Genomic DNA, 19,343 nt, shown 5'->3' with positions numbered 1-19,343 from the left:
TGATATGGTGATGATGGTGCCTTGCACCAAAAAGTTTTCATTTACTTTCTATTCATTTTTTTCTAATGACCAATTGAGGGCACTTAATGCTTGGTCGACTGAGTAAAGCTTCTGGAAATGACTCCCATTCATTGGTATGGTCGCAGAAGAATGCTCCCCTAAAGGCCACAGTCTCAGGACCTTTTGATGTTTGAACACATGCTTCACTCATTTTGGGATTAAGAGGCTGAGGAAATGGCCTGGTTGACATTGGAAATACTCAATGATTTGTAAAGTCCAAAGCTTAATTCCTGCTCCTCCTGCATCAATTGGACTCCCTGGCTTGTGCACATACGCACAGACTCATCATGAACACACACACGTTCTGTACCTAAAAGTGTCAAAACCAGACATACTTTTCTTCTTTTAATCTTAATTTCTGTTAGTTAGAATTGCCATCTCGGTGGTTCACACTAAACACAGCTATCTACAGATGAGATGTGTAGGGCTGATATAGGTAGTAGGTTTGTTAATGAGTTGGTCAGTATGCTTTGGTCTGACCAATAATAATTCTTATTAGTGTTTCATAAAGCCGTGTGTCCTCTAAAGTATTTTTTTACCATCTGGCTTGAGCGTTTGGAAAGCACAGTGATTTTTTCAGCTGAAACACCTTGATTGAGTCTGAATGCTTTGATACAGAATATCCATGGAAGTAAACATGTTGCCCCAAGGTATAGTACTTACTCTGTATGAAGGAAAGGCTGAAGCACGAGGGGCGAGGGCAGACATAAACGGTCCAGCATTATTAATTTCTTTTCCATTGTTGTTCTGCACTTGTACATGTCGTAATTGTCCTGCCCCTTACCCGCTGTGATTGGAAGGTTGGGTAAAAACTGAGAAGGACAAGTGCAACCCAAAGTTGAACATCCAGAAAATAAACATACACTGCCCTCAGGAAAAAACACATGGATGAATATACAACACTAGCAGGTAGAGTGCTCTCAGTGTACTGTGGCCAGTTTAGCTCAAGAAGAAATAACACACAGTTTTTTAAATGGATTAAACAGATGTGTTGCCTAGTGCAGACATCTTTGTTAACTTGGCATAAATATTTGTAAAAGCAGAAATGTTTGCAGCTCCTTCTTGCACGAAAGACCAGTTTTGAGGCTGACTGGTATTATAGATGTCTGGATTTCCCCTCCATCTGTTTGCAAGTAGGAGAAATATTCCCCTGCTTATCCTGACTCATGGTGTTTAACAGCAGAACAAAGTTTTACTCATTTTAGCATGAGTCAGTGAGCGGAAATAAACACTATCTGAGTCACTGAGACTGATATATCATCTGTAATGAATCCAAAATGCTCTGTTTTGATGGCCCTGTGATACTACGGTAATACTTTTAATTTTAACATGAGCTTTAGAGATAAAGCTGTTTTGCTCTGGACAGTGGCAGTAATAAAACGTTGACAGCATGTGTGGTTATATGTTATAAATAAGGCATAACTTCGACAAAAGAGCCTTGTCTGTTGTAGTGTGCACACAGTGTGATATGCACGATGCTTCAGATCTCTGTAAGGAATGAAAAGAAAGCCTCCTGTAAATTCATGTCTCAGCGCATCACGTCTCAATTCATTCATGGCAAAGTGATGATAGTTAGTTTGTACTGAGGCCAAGTGTGGCAGTCTGTCTGCCACGCCTCACCATTAAAAACCAGCCAAAGACTTTCAATTTGTGGGACGGGAAATTCTCAAATAATGTTGGTTAACCACACAATTACCCATTTTGAGAAGAAGAATTGATATTAAAGTAAGACATGAAGTCAAATCCCACATAAAAAAGAACAGGGCCACAATAATGAGATTTTTTTTGCTTTGCTTTGTTAGTGAAAGAAAGCGAGCCCAAACAGGCACCCAGTCTTTCTCCTAATAACACAAGGGGTTTATTCTCTTCACATAGAGGGTGCTTGACATCATACATCTTGCTTAATTTAACGTTAAAGAATCTGGCACCGTCAAAAGCCCTTTCAAGATCTTATTTCCAGCTACAGTGCTGATTGCAGGCAGCAACTAAGGCAAAGATTGAAGGTAGACATAGCGTCACATAGTGTCTCAGTAGTGGCTGCCACATGACTCAGCGGTTTACATGCAGTTTCAAAACCTGACTATAATCTGGTTAAGGGCTTCCTCCGGTTTCTCAAACACCATGTAAACACAGTACCCCGGGTAAAAAAGTTCTCATATCCCAGTTAACATACCTAGATATCTCCTTTAGTAACCGGAGTTTTCTGGCTTTACCCAGATTTTTATCAGGTTTCTCGTCTGCCCATGCTCTGTGGGTTATAACTTCCCCTCCTCCCTCACGCGGCAGTGGCTTTTGACACGGAAATAGATCAAACCAGAAAGCAACGTCGCAGAAAACAACGTGAAAAAAACACGTGTTACCTTTAAACCGAGGGAGGACTTTGCCATGGCAAGTAACATCACTACCAAGAAGACCCGTTTCTGTCATAATTCTGCCCAAAACTCAGCAGTTTCCCACCGCTTGCCAACGGGGAACCGGAAAATAAAGCCGTTTCAGATCAGCTGTATGTTGGCAGAGCACCACCTACTGTACCGGAGGTCTAGTTACTCCTGTCATTTTTTTCTATTCAGCCCCCTCTCATGTAAACAAGGGGAACTTCAATAATCCAATTATTGCCCTTAACCTGCCATTTTCAGGTTACTGATGTGCGTGTACATGCACTGACTGTTTGTGTTCCTCTCTGTAAAGCATTCTTGCGCTCTTGTTCAACTGAAAGTCTTGTCTGTCTTTGATCACACAGCTTAACACAACCAACACCATCTCTCCACATGAAAGCAGCCCACAAGACAAAAGTATAGAAAAACAGAAGAAAACAGAAGAACAATGGGGAAAAATCAATTCCCAGAATTTCTTTCTCAAAAGATTACGTTTCAATGCAGGAAAGTCAGTAACCGGTCATAAACAATTAAAACCCAGTTGTCGACATTATGATCACCATAACAATTTTGGTGTCTTTTAAACGACACTGACCGGGTTGGATGTTCCTTAAGGCTGAACCAATTGGATGGTGAACCGTAATGGATGTTAACATGTGCGTTGTGTTTACCTTCTAAGCTAGGCTACTTCTTGGGCTTTGGAGAGGATGGCTGAACATGAGCGACCGTTGATTGATACAATTTGACCGGCACCCTCAGGCCTAAAGCTAGCATATGGAGGCATTTTGGCTTTGATGAAGTTAAAAGGAAAAAGATCAAAACATGTTTTATAATTACATCGTAGCCCTCTGAATCAGAAGCAAAATCAAACTGTGAAGTGCAGAGAGATTCCCGCCTCTAACAGACTTATTTCTGAGTTTTGTTTAACTTTTTGGGTTTGTCTTGTTGTTGCATCAGGATCAAGAGTTTATCCCCGCGCTCCATTTCCCTGAGATTGCACTATACACAGAAATTCTCATAACCCATATTCATTGTGCCTGTCCTCATCTGGGAAGAGATAGTAATAAAAATAACAATCCACACAAAAATAAATATGTGCATGAACGATTCCTCAGGGGACAAAAACTGTACTGTATATATTAGCACAGTCTGAGCAAGAGACATGGCCTTTTTGAAAGAAAACAAAAAAGGATTATTTAAAGGATGTCAGTTCTGTTTTCAAACTCCCTGCAGTCACTAACAGAAGCCTTTCAAAGAAGTATCTGGAAAATTTGTTCTTTTTTTGCTCGTCCGGTTATGGATCCTAATCCCCAAAGTCAACACTCCTAATGCCGGACTTCCGATCTCCACATTGTTTCATCTTTGTGGGATATGAGAATGACAGCGTTGTCATCACCAGCTAGCCACAAACACAAAAGTGTAGCTGATCAGGTAGCAGCCATCAGGCTTTTCTCCTTGATTGGTGATGAGCTGGTATTGCAAAACCTGAAATTATTTACCTTCTGATCCTCATCCAGTGGTTTTAAAGTAGTGACAGCAATGCTTCTGCTGTTCAGTTTTTTCAGAAGTTTTGTTTAGCTAACTTTCTTAAACACGGCCTTGGTTGGAATCTGACATTTTTTATGGGGTGTCAAAATATGGCTCAGCATTTGGACCCAAATTGGACACCTCGGCCTCTTTCATGTGTGTCAGATGTCTGATGAAGGAAAAGTTCAGACTTGTTGTGAACTGTCCTGTTAGGCAGTCACAGGGAAACAGCTGGTACGTGCAATTCCTTTACTAACCTCTCCACCTCCAGACTCCCCCAGACTGGTGGTTAGCAATGGAAAAACGAGATATGAACTATTTCCCTCTTTCATTTCTTCAACAGACCGTCAATTTGTTGGTGCTCTGAAACGGAAATGTTAACAGGCTGCTTTTGATCAGCCTGAACACAGGCGGCATTTATGTAGCGTCACTCGACGTGTGTGTCCTGCACACAAGTGGGATTTGTGGCGATGGTTGAGGGTTGCCAAGACAGCCGTTTAATACATGAATGCATAAAAATCATAAAACTAAACTAAATTAGAGCCAATGGTTGAACTACTCCCACATGACCCTAGTCACTTATTATTAGTCAGTGAGCAGCTCCAATTGGAGGTTGACCACATTGCTTAAGGGACCTCTTCATGCCAGTTCATCAAAGGGGGTATCACTAATTTATTCCCTCAATCCAGATTTTCCCAGCTGGTCTTGAGAGTGAAACCGAACCCCTCCAACTAAAGGGCTCAATTCTCTGACCTGTAGCCACCTGGTGCCTTCAAATGACCCTGTTCTCTACCACAATGAGAAGAAAAAACAAATCAGTAATAATACCAGCAATCACTAATAATATCATATCTAATGCCTTTTCTGCCACACCAAATGTTCATGTTAGAATGCCGTTATTAATATCTACGGGTCATCAGACCCAGATATTGTGTGGTAAATATGTAGCTAACCTGAATGTGACATTTCCAACTCTGTGACCCTCTAACCCTGCCCACAGACAAGCAGAGTGTCTGAATTCCAGGTGTGGGAGAGTCCCTCTCCATTCTTTTCAGGTCTAGGGAGCAGGTAAATGATTTGTCAGAGTGGGATGACCCTTTGCTTCAAGTTCACCCAAAGTCGCACCAGGCAGTTTTTTGAAAAAGAACATACTCTTAGCCTCTTTGTCTATTCTTGATAGATTCAAATGTAAGTCTACAGATTTTCTGAGCATTATATTGGGTTCCTTTACTGTGGATGGATTGAGACAGGCTTTGGAAAGTGAATTGATTCATTTCTTTATTTTGTTCTCCTTTATTTGTTAGAATGAAGACATTTTCAAGGGTATTTTACAGTAAACTCATTTTTAAGAGACAGACCCTGAGAAGAGGACTTCATTCACTTCTTTCAGTTCAAGTATTTGTGTCACTGTTCTAAACAATCAAGTTCTGATTTGTCCTTACTCACGTCAGCAAGGAACAGAATGAACTATCATTCGGGTTTTTGAAACGAATCACCATTAAAAAAAAAAAAAAGCAGCCACTTTTGGAGTAAGGTGCCTTGATTTAGTAGGGAAATTTGTTGTTTTCACTTAAATGCTGTAAATGCATACTTTAATATGTAACTTGGCTTTAAATAGAGGTACGGTGTTTCAGCTACTGTTCTATTCTTAATATGTTATAATTTATTATTATAAAAAAAAGATAAAAGGAAATGAGCATTATTAATGAAGTTTCATCGGGCATTACTAAATGAAAAAATACCATTAATGAAACTAAATGACTCATCTGTGTGCAACGTGGCACTTTGCTTCAGGACAGTGTCACTAAATATTTGGGCTCTGATTCCTCTGAAGACCTGGATGGACTTTGTCATCCTGTGTGTCTGCCCCACCTGTTTCTCATTTGATATGTGTGTGTGTTGTGCGTTTGTGTGCATGCTGATGCCAGCCCTGTGACCAAAGTGTATGTACTGTCCCATTGAACCCCATCATAAACCTTGCAGTGATTTGGTCTCCCTCTGCTGATGGAAACAGTGAACAGCACAAGTAAACTTTCAGAACTGCTGGTGTGAAATGCTACCCTGCGTCTTTAAAGTAAGGCTTAATGCAGACATTCTGTGCATTTTTGGCATAAAGATGAAACACGTATTATTTAATTGCTTGAGTGAAAAAGAGGTTTACTTTGGCAGCAGTGATAATTCTATAATCTATCCATAAGTCTTCTTGCGAGTCATTTCATGCGCTATTAAATGTCAAAGGGGCGACACCTTTAAGGCTGTAATAGCCTACTCCCATCATTCAAGGAACGTCATATATGTGAACACATGTCTGTGGTTTTTCTTTGTGCTGTGACATCTACAGTTCAGGTGTGTTGAGAGTTATGCCACAGTGGTGTAGCGGATGAAAAAAAACACCTTGTAATTAGATTGTTATCTTTAGTGAGCATCGTATTAAAAAGTGTGTAATACAGCCATTCTCTCTACATGCAATACTGCACAAAGCAAGCAACATACACATTTGAGAGATATTCTAGTTTTTTTCCTCAGCTTCTTGAGCCTTTGCCTTATCTGCCAGGTGGGGCCGTTTGCTGTTGACAGGCCTCATGGATGTTGTGTTTGATTTTCCGCAGGTGTGTTTTTGTTAGGGGAGCGCCGACTGTCTAGTAAGGTTCTCTTTTTGTCATCATTCGGAGCAATCTGCAGCAGCAAGGATGTGGGACAGTGTGTCAAAGAGCAGCTGATTTGACCGTTCATTGTTTAATATCTGTTCATGAGACAACACAGCCATCTGTGTTAAGTAAACTGGTTGTATTGGACTCCATTGGATGAAAAAAGGGCCCATTCTGCCGAATCAGTGCCATTTGGATGTTGTAACTGTTTAAAATTAAACTTCGGTTTGCTTTTTTTTTCATCTCTGAATCGAATAACATACATTACATTTTGTTTACATTTGTTTCTTAATGACACATTCCTCGTATGAGAAATAGGACTGAAGTATCTGTCAATATTACCTTTAGAAAATAGAGTGAGAGAACTTAGTTTTGATCTTCCCCAGGCCTGCAGGAGACTCAGATGGTGCTACTTACAGTTGATCATGCAGCTTGTAAACAGAATGAGATTTCTGAAGGACTCATTGTATGCATTTTGATGTACTATTAGAGGGCAGGGATCGGCTAAAATGCTATTTTTGCTTGATAATATAGTGTATTATAGATACTTTTAGTGCATATTTCTGCATGTTATGTCCTGGGGATGGGAATTTGGTGTAATGGCCCCAAAAACGGCATTCATTCTGTTGTGGTTGCTTTTTAAATGTAGTTTAAGATCAATCAGTTTACTCTAGACGTAGGCAAGTCTGTGTGATTAACGCCGTATTGTGTTTGTTGCTGCAGCTAGTTGTAGTTCACACTGTGGACAGTAGAGGAAGCTATTTCCCCACAGCTGCACCTCACTACTCTGGGATGTGAAGTGATACAGTCTAAAATACTACTGTAGCCCCATGAGAGCTGCTTGTTTGTGATGCAGCTGTAGTCCTCTGCTTACGTGTACGTCGGTGGTAAAGACTGTGTGTCGCAAAGGGCTCTGGGTATATTATTCCTTAACCAACATTACTAGAAAACACCCTCTTCTAAGTTTTAAATGTCAGAGTGTAAAAAGTGTCTTTCTGAGTAAACACACATTTACATGTAAACATCTATTTGAGTCATTTGCTTTGCCATTTCAGCTCTCAGAAGAATCAATACCATGTCTGTCATTAGTTCAGGTAACACCCCCAAGGCATCGTGGGCCAATTACAGTTTTGACATTTCCGGATGCTCTGACTTCACAGTGCACTAAGTAGTGGAGTCATTACAGGTAAAAGAAAGTGGTCTTTTTTAGAGTGGGATTTTGTTAAACTTGACAGTGATAGGCTTTTGTTTTTCAATCCGTAGCTTATTTCCTGCATCACATCTCTTTGTCTTTGACTATGTCTTGTTCCAAGTTACAACCTAATAAGACAATTCCTTAGAGTCCTTCCTTCAGTGTAATATTCATGTGGCAGTTTTGCCTGAGAGTGATGATAAAGCTCAGTGAAACTGGAATTTCCTTGTAACGTGACCATCTTGATAGCTATGCGACCGTGAGTTATTTTAGCATTTTTGGCTTATTTACATTAATTGATGTAAAGAATTTCTCTGTTTTGCTGGTGCATGGGCAGCAGTTCTCAAAACATACATGTTTCATGGGGTTTGATTAGATCTCAATCCAAATAATCAACAAAGGAACCAATCAGAAAATGGGTCACCAGGGATTTGATTGTGCTTCAGACAGTGAAACACACAGTATAGTTCAGTGTACACTCTATGTGCCGAACAGCAGTCTAGCTTTGATCTGCCCTGCTCGATAAGTAAAAGTGTTTTCTTAAAAAATGACGTTTCTTCAATGTGTTAAAGATGGTAAAACATGGGTGTCTCCCTTCTATCCCGTATTCAGTACCTCTCTCCTATACTGTAACTGTTGCTCAGGCCCCACAGGCTACATATTCTCCCGTTGTTATGGAATGTGTCTTATTCAGAGTGACAGCCAAGCTGTTTCTGCTTGCCTGAGCAGGACTGCGAGGAACCCTGCAGGGCTCTGTCTGCCCGGCTGTCTCTTTCTAAAGGATACTGCCCTGTTCAGTGGAGACGCTTGAAAGATAGATAGATAGATAGATAGATAGATAGATAGATAGATAGATAGATAATTACTTTATTCATCCCAGAGGGAAAATTATTTTGTTACAACTGAATATGATACAATACAATCGAATAAAAATAAGATAAAATAAAAAATAGAAATATCTCGGTATAAGAAATAAGTAGAAACATATAACGGAACATGGGCACTTAGACATCAGCATGAGATAAAACGAGATAAATGAATGAATGAATAGTAAGGTGCTGTGGCAGGATGATGGTAAAATAAAATACCAATGTATATGCACATGCAATATATGATATAATATATATGTATGGGATATGTAGTATGGGTATAATATATGAGAATGTGCAAGAATTTCCAGATCTGATTTAGTCCAGGTGGGGGATTGAGGCTCTGACGGAGGTTTATGAATTGAAAGTCTTATTGCCTTGGGTAGGAATGATTTCCTGGGGTTGGATCAGTCTGTTGCTGAAGCTGCTCTTCAGCTCGTCCAGTTTCTTGTGGAGGGGGTAAGAGGGATTGTCCATGGTTGCTAGCAGCACCCTGTCCTCCACCACCTCCAACACTCTACTTTCCTAATCAGTTTGTTCAGTCTGTTGGTGTCCTTTGCCTTGATGCCGGCACCCCAGGACACCGCAGCAAAGAAGATGGGGCTTGCAACCACAGACTGAGAGAACATCTGCAGCCAGTTCGGGATTTCTCTGTTAATCGTTCATACACACACAAAAAAATGTTTCAATGGTTTTTTTGACGAGTGTACTCACATTACTTCTTAAATGGATTGGTGTCATGATTATCCAATCAGGTCTCCATTTTGCCTTAGCGAATAGAACAAAAACTGCCTAATTTACCAGTGGCGTGTCAGAGCAGAACAATGGTTCAGAAAGACAGTGCATTTTAGGAATGCCCCCTTCCTGGAGTACAAGACATGGCCTGTAGTACCAATATTCTGAGCATTCTGAATTAAAACAGATCATTACAGATTTCTTTATTGATGCGGACTACCTGATTCATATTTCTTCTTTTCATGTCCACACCAATGTAGATTGCCCTAGTCTGAAGCTCTTCCATCGACGATACATTTTACCAGCTGAAACAGTTTGGGTTTACAATAGTTCAAACAAAAGAACTGGCATGCTCAACTCATAGTTTTGAAGTCATCCGCACAGCAGCAGAAGGAAACAGACGTGTTTCGGCCCTCAGTCCGTAGTCATCATGTCTTAATAGTAGGCATTTATACTGCAGACTATGTTACTCACTCGCAACCTGCTCCTACAGGCCACTCCAGGACTGTGATAAGTCTCTATTTGTGGGAAACGGGACCCCTTTCCCTCCTAATCTGATAGTTGTGACCTTCTGACCTCCATTCTGTTAGCCAACCCCCCACCTCTCATTCTCTGGCTGTCTCACACAGCCAGTGACACACATTGACTGGTGGGAGATCTAAGAGATGTGATAGAAGATGTCATTTGAATTAGGGGCTTTCATTCAGGCACAGCATTTGTCCTGTGTAGAGTAGCAGTATAGAAGCACCGTATATGTGCATTCTCAGCACAGGATCAGTGGCTGTTCTGTTGTCTGGTGTCACCATGCTTGTCAGCCAGCAAGCCTAACCTTTGCTCAAGAGAAAGTAAAGTTTACATTCTGGGACATACAGTATATTTCACTAATTGTCACAAGACTGGAACAAGGGTGCATGCCCGCAAATTGCAAATTGTGCCTTTAATAGAGGGGGAACAGGCCTTAAATTTAGCCTGAATGCCAGTGAATAGTCCCTTTACTGTACAGATTCCCCACTATGTTGCCACATGTGGCTCAGGGATACAGGGTCAGATGGGAGTAGTTCTCTTTTTGCTAAAAACGTAGCATGTGCAGTCGATAGAATGGATGGATATTGTCAGATGATGGTATTTCCGGCATTTTCCCATGTGATACTATGTCTGTGGTCGATTCAAATGAGATATGTTTACACTCCTGCTCAGCTGTGACAAGGTTTATGGGAGTCCTGTGTGTTTCAGCCATATGTTCGCTGTAGTTTGTCTGTTAGTATCTCACTGTTTACACTGCTGCTCAGCTGTGACATGCTGTGCGACGGCAGCCCAAGTTTGTTTGTTTGTGTGTGTGTGTGTGTGCACGATGTATTTCAACCATATGTGGGCTCGTTCATGAGTGTCTGTGGACATCCCGCTTGTGTGTCATTTAAAACTCCCAGCTCTGAGTGCCTCGGAGCTTAATGCTTGTATAACCACTGAGACGATGACTGCAAGGCGACTCACAGCGAGAGGTCAACGACCCTCCCTTGCTGAAATAACATCAGTGAAGGTGCAGGGAGGGCTGGCAAAAGGCCCTTTAGCTGCTCCAAGGGCTACAGAGAATAGAGCCTCACGTTTTTGTATTGTCAGTGTTGTGTTGTAACACGTGTTTGGCTTCATGCCTCTCTTTGTACAGAATGTAGTCTTAAGGCGAAACTGGGGGTCATTTTGAAATGTTGGGATATTTTGCGTCTTCTTTCGGACTAGTGGAAGGAAAACAACCATTATACACATTTGGGTGATTACTTTACTACACTTTGTCTTTGAGTGAGAAGAGAAGAGTCCTTACACATTAACCGAAGCACCAACAACGTAGTTAGTGAACCTGAAGCTTATTAAAAGAGTGTTTTGAAAGACTTACCTGGCCCCAGTACCAGCTCTTCTCGTAGTAAAGTCCATTCAAGTGCAATCCACAAGGAAGGAGCCCATTGGTGCTTTGTTTTCTGTGTAGGGACTCTTCTCATGCTACTGTAGAGGTTTGCTGTTATTTTCAGCAGTATTAGTGGTTAAACCATACTGCCCAAAGCTAATCAGCTTTTAGCAACTGTTAGCGACTCTGTTAATAGTTGCTAAACGAAAAAAAATTGTCTCAATGGCTTATTTGATGAGTGTATTTTGCTGGAATTTCACTTTAATGTCAGTAATCAAATAGGAAAGTTTCATGGTGATATATATATTAGTTGAAACAGGGTTTACACTATTCACCTACAATACCAAATGTAATGGATTTTATGATAGACTTCTTCAAAGGCCAAATTTATCACTTTGAGCCAGAAATCTCAACTTCAGTAGCACTTAGATACACTACACTTTCTAGTTTCATTCCTTTATATATTCTATTTTTTACAGAGGGGTTAGTTCATACATCATTCATAGCCTGATTTGGGTTCAATTTTATTACTAAATACACAGGAAAAGGTTCTTTTCATGGCTGTTGACAGTATTTTCTTCTTTATGTCGTGTATGTAAATGTATGCAAATTAACATGTATTTCATATCGTAATGCCTCATTTGCATATTTAACAGAACATTTCAGAAAACTTGTAATACAGAAACCATATATTTTCATGTAGGTAATCAACTTGAAAGTTACTTGGCGAAATCTATTAGTAACACTTTTTTACCTAATGCAGTTGCAGTGTCTCAATGCCTTGCTGTAAAGTATTGGTGTTGCAGTAGAACCCTTAATGCCGGTAAAGCCTTTGAATGATGAAGTGCAAACATAAGATGTTTTCAGAAGCGAAGTGACAGTTCAAGTGTTAAATTAACATTAAGGTTAATAGAGAAGAAGCCTTGTAAACTGCAATTGAAACGTAAAGTTTCCCTCTTAACAGAGCCAGCTGGGTAGGAGATTGCGTTGCACACATGTGCACTCATAGTCTTTAATTATTAATAAAAACTATATTTAGCACCGATGAAATTGGCACTCTGCATATGGAATTCAATATCTGAATGAGAGTTTGGCATAAAATACTGCTGTGCAGTGGACACCTTTGGCCTCTAATGGATTATGTTCAGCAGTTGTTTTGTTGGTGTTGTAATTAGTCGATCATTCATCCTCCCATTGATGGTCTCAGCCCTCTAACTCATCCCCGTCTTAGGTTTCATGCTTTTGTTTGTGTATTGTGAGGACAGACACTGGGGAGGCTAGGAATTTCAGTTCATCCCCTGCTCAAACATCTCTGGATTTCACAGGTCACAGACATTATGGATTTTTATAAGGAATGTCACTTTTGCGGTCGTGTGATAAAGGCTTTTCTTTCTTAGTGGGCAGTGAACAGTATTCATGGCAAAAGTAAAACAGTAAATGCATGAAGTCTGTGTTTGTATAGTTTGATTCCACATTAGTTATAATGATGTGATGGATTTGTATTGATCTCATTTTCCAACATTGAACAAATTAGACACATTTTATGTGTTAGGGCTCAACACTAGCTTTTTTTTAAAGATTTTTTTTGGCAGTTTTCAAGTCTTTTTATTAGAAAGGACAGACAGGAAATGGGCTGAGAGAGAGAGGAGGAGACATGCAGCAAAGGGCCGCAGGTTGGAGTCGAACTCACGTTCGCTGCCCCAAGGACCTTAAGCCTCTTTACATGGGGAGACTGCTCTAACCACTGTGCCACCCACCGCCCCAACACTAGCTTTTAAAAGTTGCATCAGCTCTTGGTTGCCAAAACTGATTATTTTGCATAATTAAGATGCTATGCAGATATACATCTACTTCATAATGAATATGTGACATCAAAGAATAAAGGCTTTATTTCAGTAACCAAACAAATGTGTTTGTAGTTTGTATTATATCTGATACTTAACAGTCTTAAGTGTTATCAGTTAATTTGTCCAACCTCACTTCCGGAAACAGAATGATACAGTCCAGCTCAAACATGCTGGGATATACTTTGCCTGGCAAATCTTCACAAATGGCTTTTTTCAGTGAAATCAATTTGCAGATTTCTTTGGGATGTTGAAAGGTTAGTCGAACTTTTAACCCCGCAGTCAAACAGCTGATTTGGTTCGTCATTGTCTCTAAAACAGGCCAGTTAATGCATGAACACATGTCCAGCGTCGCCTGCAGACTATTCTGGTGCCGGTCCATCTGCAACAGCAATATTCAAATATCTCTAATGCAACAAGAATATATTTTTTAAATGATTTTGCTGTCCACGTTTTTCTGTCTTTTTACATGTTAAAAAAGTGGTTGTGACAGATAGCAACCAAGGCCAGGAATTGGTTGCCAATTTTTCAAAATGGTTGTCAATGGCATCCTGGCAACTTTTATTGTTGAGTTCTGTTTGTTGCTGGGTACAGGCAACAAACCAGGAATTGCTGACTATAAGTTAATTAAAATAATTAAAATCATCTCTAGGTGTTGAGCCATAGAGATAATTTTAGTTTTATTATTGGTTTTATTTGCTGCCACGATTATTGCCACCACCTAAGGACAATGGAGGTGAATGGAATTCCAGCAGTGGTGCGCAAAGCATGTAAACATTACATGTTTTTGTAATTTGGGTGTACTGACCCTTTAGATGACTAGAGATTTCTGCTGAGATTATGGTCCTCTGTCAGCAGGCTGCAGTGACCAGCGTGTGAACTTTGTTAAAGGGAAGTTCTTAAACCATATAAAGGACATGCTTTCACTACACAACAGTCTCTAGAATAGGAACCACCTCATTTGTCAAGTCATTCTTGACTTATACTGGGAAAATGATGCTGTATTACTATTCACATGATATCTTATCTTATCCATATATGTGTAAGAACATTAGTTACAAATATAAACCTAATTTTTTAAAATACATTTCTGCATATAGTCATGAAGCTTCATTTCATTGAAAACAATTACCAAGCTGTTGTTTTCTGTTAAATAAAAATGAATTAAAATAGTTAGTCCCCCCAAGAAACTTTTTTTTCACATTCCGGAGCAACATACACTTAAAAGGAAAGCTTATCTGACCTCTTGGACTCCCCCGGTAAAAAATGTGTCATCAGCAAAGTACATTGGATGCATTTCTCTTTTTAGCCTCCATATTATCTTTCATGTACAACGTAGTCCAAACTTTTCAACCATTCTTGCTGTAATTACCTGTTCCAATTTCAAATGCCACCCTTGAAAACAGGAAGTCTTTTGGCCGTGTTGACTCTCGAAGCCTGTACTCTATACCAACAACAGTAGATTAAAGGAATGTTGAAAAGAGGGACTTTTGACAAGTTCAAGGTATGTAATCATATCTGCAGATTACCTGTGGTGAAAAAACTGTCACTCCAAAAGCGTAGTAACTTAATTAAGTGCCATTTTGTCTTTTAAGCAAGTACCTCTTTAGGGTAACAGGGTATATGCTTGGCCACCCAAGTGTTTTGGCAAGTTTTTTTAAGTGTGTATAAATATTTTCAATCTCTTTAAAATCTTTTATGTTTCACTGTCATACGAAAACATCTTCAGCTAACTGTCATCTTTGGAATAATAACACTGATTGAAGTCTTACTCTTAATTGCTTCTTCTGTCTGGATTCTGTGAGTCATTAGGATTTGGCATCGTGTGTAGTTAAAAGAACGTAAAGGGAAGATAAAAGAGCAAATCATGCCGGTGTAGAAGGCTCCTCTGCCGTCATTAAGTAACAGTCATCTGCTTTGAATGACTCTCTATTTTTTTGTTCTAAAATCCTAACCTAATCGTTTTGGATCAACATTATCATATTATTTTTGAAGGCTTGCTGCATGATAGAAGTGACAGCCTAACTGATTTTTCAGATTCAGTTCTATTAGCAACTGACCACAGAGTACATTCGAGGGGTAGGGCTCATGTTTATGTTAATCATTACCTATGGCACAACAGGGTTTATTACCCTAGGGTTTATTAAGCAAGTCATCCCTATAAACATGGCGTTTATTTTGGTTTACAGATTGACAAAAGATTACTTTGATCACTGAGTTTGTCTGACCACATTTATTATTACCGTGTGACTGAGAACATATCAGCTGTTCCCTTTTAATGTTTCCTGAAACGTTTCTCGATGGTCCCTTTCTTGCATAGCATTGCTTGTAAACTCACATTGAGTTTCCCACGGAAAGATGTAATTTTTCAGCAACTGCTGTAATTTAAATGTCTATTTTTGACAGTTTTAGAGTGAACAATTGCTCAGTTAGGAGTGTTAACTCCTTCTTGCCTAAAGGGTCAACTAATCTACATGTACTGTAATCATGCCACAACTAGCCTCTGAGAATTCTGCTGCTGAACTGAGGACAGAAATAATTATATCTTGTATTCTTGAAGTCATATTCTTTATCAGTTATTTTAGTTGTGACAAATTGACTGTTTTTTCTTTTTTGTTCCTTGAAGGAACAAATATTCTTGTTAATAAAAGTCAGACAGACACCAAGTCAAGATAATCACAAGTCCTTTAGTCACATTTGCCCAAAAGAAAGCTGCTTTTCATACGGTATGACTAGACACAACATTTTCTTTCATTGAAATTGTCATTAGGGCAAAAGGTGTAAAAATAGCTGGGCCTTGTGATAACTAAGTGAGCTATACATTGTTACTGTCTTTAAAAGGTCACAGTTAAAAAGTCTTTGCAGTTTGTGTTCTCTGTAGACATGACATGTTGATGAAGGATGTATTGCGTTTTCTTTTAAGTGTTCAGTGTTCAGCTTTTTCGTTTTAGTTGTCAGTAATTTCCCATCTTACTTTCCATGTCTATGTCTTTGCCCTACCCTTTTGTTAGACTAAACAAACGTAATCTTGCAGACGGGTCAGTTGGATCATCCGTGACCCCAGGCCATGACAGGCAGCTACAGGATAAAGTTGTCAAGCTCGTGTCAAGACATTTATGCATCTCAACATGAGCATCTGGAACCTTTTTATTGGGATGGTTGCATGCTGTGCACCATAGACCAGGGTTCCTTTCTATCAGCAACTGAGGTTTACATTCACAAATGTCTGCCTTTATTTTAAACCCCACTATTAGACTATTAGAGAGACACTGACACAAACCTCATGTTCCTTTTATCACAAATCTCCCATTAGCAAATGTTGAGGGTCTCTGTCAACTGATCACATAGGCAGTGTGAGAAACCAGTCCGGACAAGAAAGTGAGTTCTGGATTACTGAGTAACCACAGATGACTGAAAACAAGGGTCTTAAACCGGATTTAACAATAATTGGTACCACGTAGAGCAGGAACGCAGGGGTGGTGGAAAGAGAAGAAAATGACAAATTTGCATGAGGAAATGCATTTTTGACACTTTGACACTGTCTTAATCTAAATTTGAAGACCCGTTGCAATTAACCCTTTTCTGACTCCAGGGGATTGAATGAACATTTAGTGGTTTAGTGCAATTTTTGATTGCATTATCTTAATGAAATGGGACCAATTCAATCCACTGGAGGGAATTTAGCACAGCTCTTAACATTTATTTTAGATAAAACCTTCTCCACAAAATAGCATTCCATTATATTTGTTCAAATCACTTGAGCACAACTATTGCTCCGTCTGTAGTTTCACACAGTCTGCAGTTTTTTTAAAAGCTAGATATGTAGTTTTACCATTATCATGTTTTAACAAAGAGAACTAGTCAAGGGGAACAAATTGCTCTTCTCTGTAAAACACTGAAAGCATCAGTATTGTACACTGAAAGGCAAGGCTGCCGTAATTCTAAGGTATCAGTCAGCAGGATAGATCGCTTTTCACTGCTGTGACAAAAGGAGAAGGAGGAGGAAGGAGGAGTTAAGATAGATAATATTGCCAGGGCAGCCAATACGGACTGCACCTCCTCCTGCTCCCCCCCTTTACTCTTTTGAATGGGGCACTCCTCTTCACTTTTCCTCTCTGCCTAGTGCAGTGTGTGTGGACACAGAACTGTAAAGTGTGTGTGTGAGGAGTGCAGAGGCAGTGTGGACATGTCACAGTTCACTCTGGGAGCCTGATCAAGTGGGTGGCGTGGTCAAGACTTGATATTATACCCAAGATGAGGACCCAGTTTGGAGTTTTGTTTTTGTTGACCCTGTGGGTGGTACACTCTGATGCCTGGTTCTGGGCCTGGACTGGTACTACAACTTTGCCCCCAACAGTGGACAATGAGGGGTCTGGCAGCCCAGCAGGTAGTGGAGAACCACCATCAGAGAATATTGCAAGGGATGGAGCTGGGATCATTGATGAGGGACACAGGATCCAAAAGGTTGTGCACACTTGGGATGAGACCACTGAGGGACCTCGACTGACCACTGTAATGCCTACAACACAACCAGAGAATGAACGTGCATCAGAAAAGGGAACAACTGGGATTTCATCACGCATACGTAAACCTGGTAATGGCACATCTTCTCTACAGGGTATGGGTTCTGGAGGATCTGATCATTTAAGGGTTACAGGAGATCTTTCAGGACTAGGATCTTGGCTTGAGTCTGAATTGGCACCAGACACTAGGTCAGCTCTTTGGTCTGACTCTGTGTTCAAGTCTGAATCTGAATCTGCAACAGGATCTAAAACTAGCTGGAGCTCTGGCTTAGAAACAAAGGGGTTTTCTGAAGAAAACGAACAAGGAGTATTGATGACCACTGATGATAGGGGATTAGATAGTGAAAGAAGTGCAGTGTCCCAAATAAATGAGTTAAATTTGAAGTTTCAAAAGAGTACCTTGGTAATTCATAACAGAACAGATGAGGACCATAATCTTGGTATCACAAAATCAGAGCAAAATCCTAATTTTTCTATTGAAACCCCAAGTAACACTAGAGAAAATAGAACATTTAACAGTAGCTCTAGTTTGAATGCTAATTACTTTAATTTTACAAGTTATTCTCATGAAAACTCTACCCCGGGAGACTTACTAACACCAAGCGTAGGCTACAACTCTGTAGAGACTACCCAGGTACCTAAATACAACCAAATAATGGATGTTACTCAGTTACCAGTTGGTGAAACAGCTAACCAGGAAGCTTTACCAACCCAAGTGTTACAGACTAAACAAGCTTCATTTTCTAGCCAGGCACTTTCTACAACCCAAACACCAACTTATACCCCCAAAATATTAATTACCCAACCACCAAAAGCTAGTAAAAGACCAGACACTACCTTAATACCCATAGCTGCCCAACCTAAAGTACCCAGTCAAGCATCAGCAACAAGCCAGAAAGTGATGACCAGCCATATAAGTCACATCTTAGATGCTACTCAAACATCAGTTAGTGAGCCTAGCCAAGCTACCTTTATTAGCCTGACAGCTGTAGGGAAGTTGTCAACAGCTGAAAGCAGAACAGAAGTAGCTAAATCATCACCAGTTCTAGAATCCCCACAATGCTTGTTGTTAGATACTGCTCTCCCTTTCTGCTCCTCCATGGTTGGGAAAAGGTTTGTTGTTCCCAATTACTTCCACCAGAGCAGTGTGGAGGAAGTCCAGGTACTCCTTAACGAATGGGCATGGCTGTTAAAGTCATCTTGCCACCATAGTTTGGAGTGGTTTTTCTGCCTTCTCTTGGTACCAAAGTGTGGCTCTCTGGTCCTGTTGCCTTGCCGGAGTTTCTGCGAAGTCTTGCGGGACAGTTGCTGGACACTCCTGGATGAGGGACGCTTCCCTGTGGAGTGCCACACTCTGCCAGGCGAGGAGGACGATGGGTATCAGTGCGTGTCAGTTAGTAACCAGAAAGGTAATCGCTGGTTCAAATGAATCCTAGTTATTGGATTCATTTTCAACCAGTTTTCAGTATCCCTACTCCCCAGTTTGTCTGGCGTTTCCTCCCTCTACCCACTACCCAATACCTGGTACCCACCCAAAATACTGACATACCTTGGTTCCCATGCCCAAAAACATAATTTGAAGGAAAGATAAGCATGCTTCTACTTTGTTTGTCTTGTGTTTGAAGCATGATGCAAGCACACCTAACAGTGTTGCATGTATGTGTCCCCCTTGT

The 19,343-nt window shown here is 40.3% G+C and overlaps 1 protein-coding gene across 2 annotated transcripts in view; it reads left to right on the top strand.

Annotated features, from left to right (window-relative positions):
* The window catches only part of col18a1a (collagen type XVIII alpha 1 chain a), a 106,424-nt gene that overhangs the window by 33,355 nt on the left and 53,726 nt on the right, over positions 1 to 19,343 (top strand). The window contains exon 1 of one of the 2 annotated variants that reach the window (XM_083922062.1): positions 17,341 to 17,741. The exons of the other annotated variant lie outside the window; for it this stretch is intronic. Within the exon in view, the coding sequence (XP_083778188.1) occupies positions 17,402 to 17,741 (340 nt within the window). The 5' untranslated portion in view covers positions 17,341 to 17,401. Of the gene's footprint in view, positions 1 to 17,340; positions 17,742 to 19,343 lie in introns of those variants that run through there. 2 annotated transcript variants of the gene reach the window in all.

The sequence above is a fragment of the Echiichthys vipera genome (assembly GCF_963691815.1).
Source record: "Echiichthys vipera genome assembly, chromosome: 10".
Classification (NCBI taxonomy): Eukaryota; Metazoa; Chordata; class Actinopteri; order Perciformes; family Trachinidae; genus Echiichthys; species Echiichthys vipera.
Note: the sequence above shows the minus strand (reverse complement) of the source record. Positions and strands in the feature narration are given on the sequence as shown.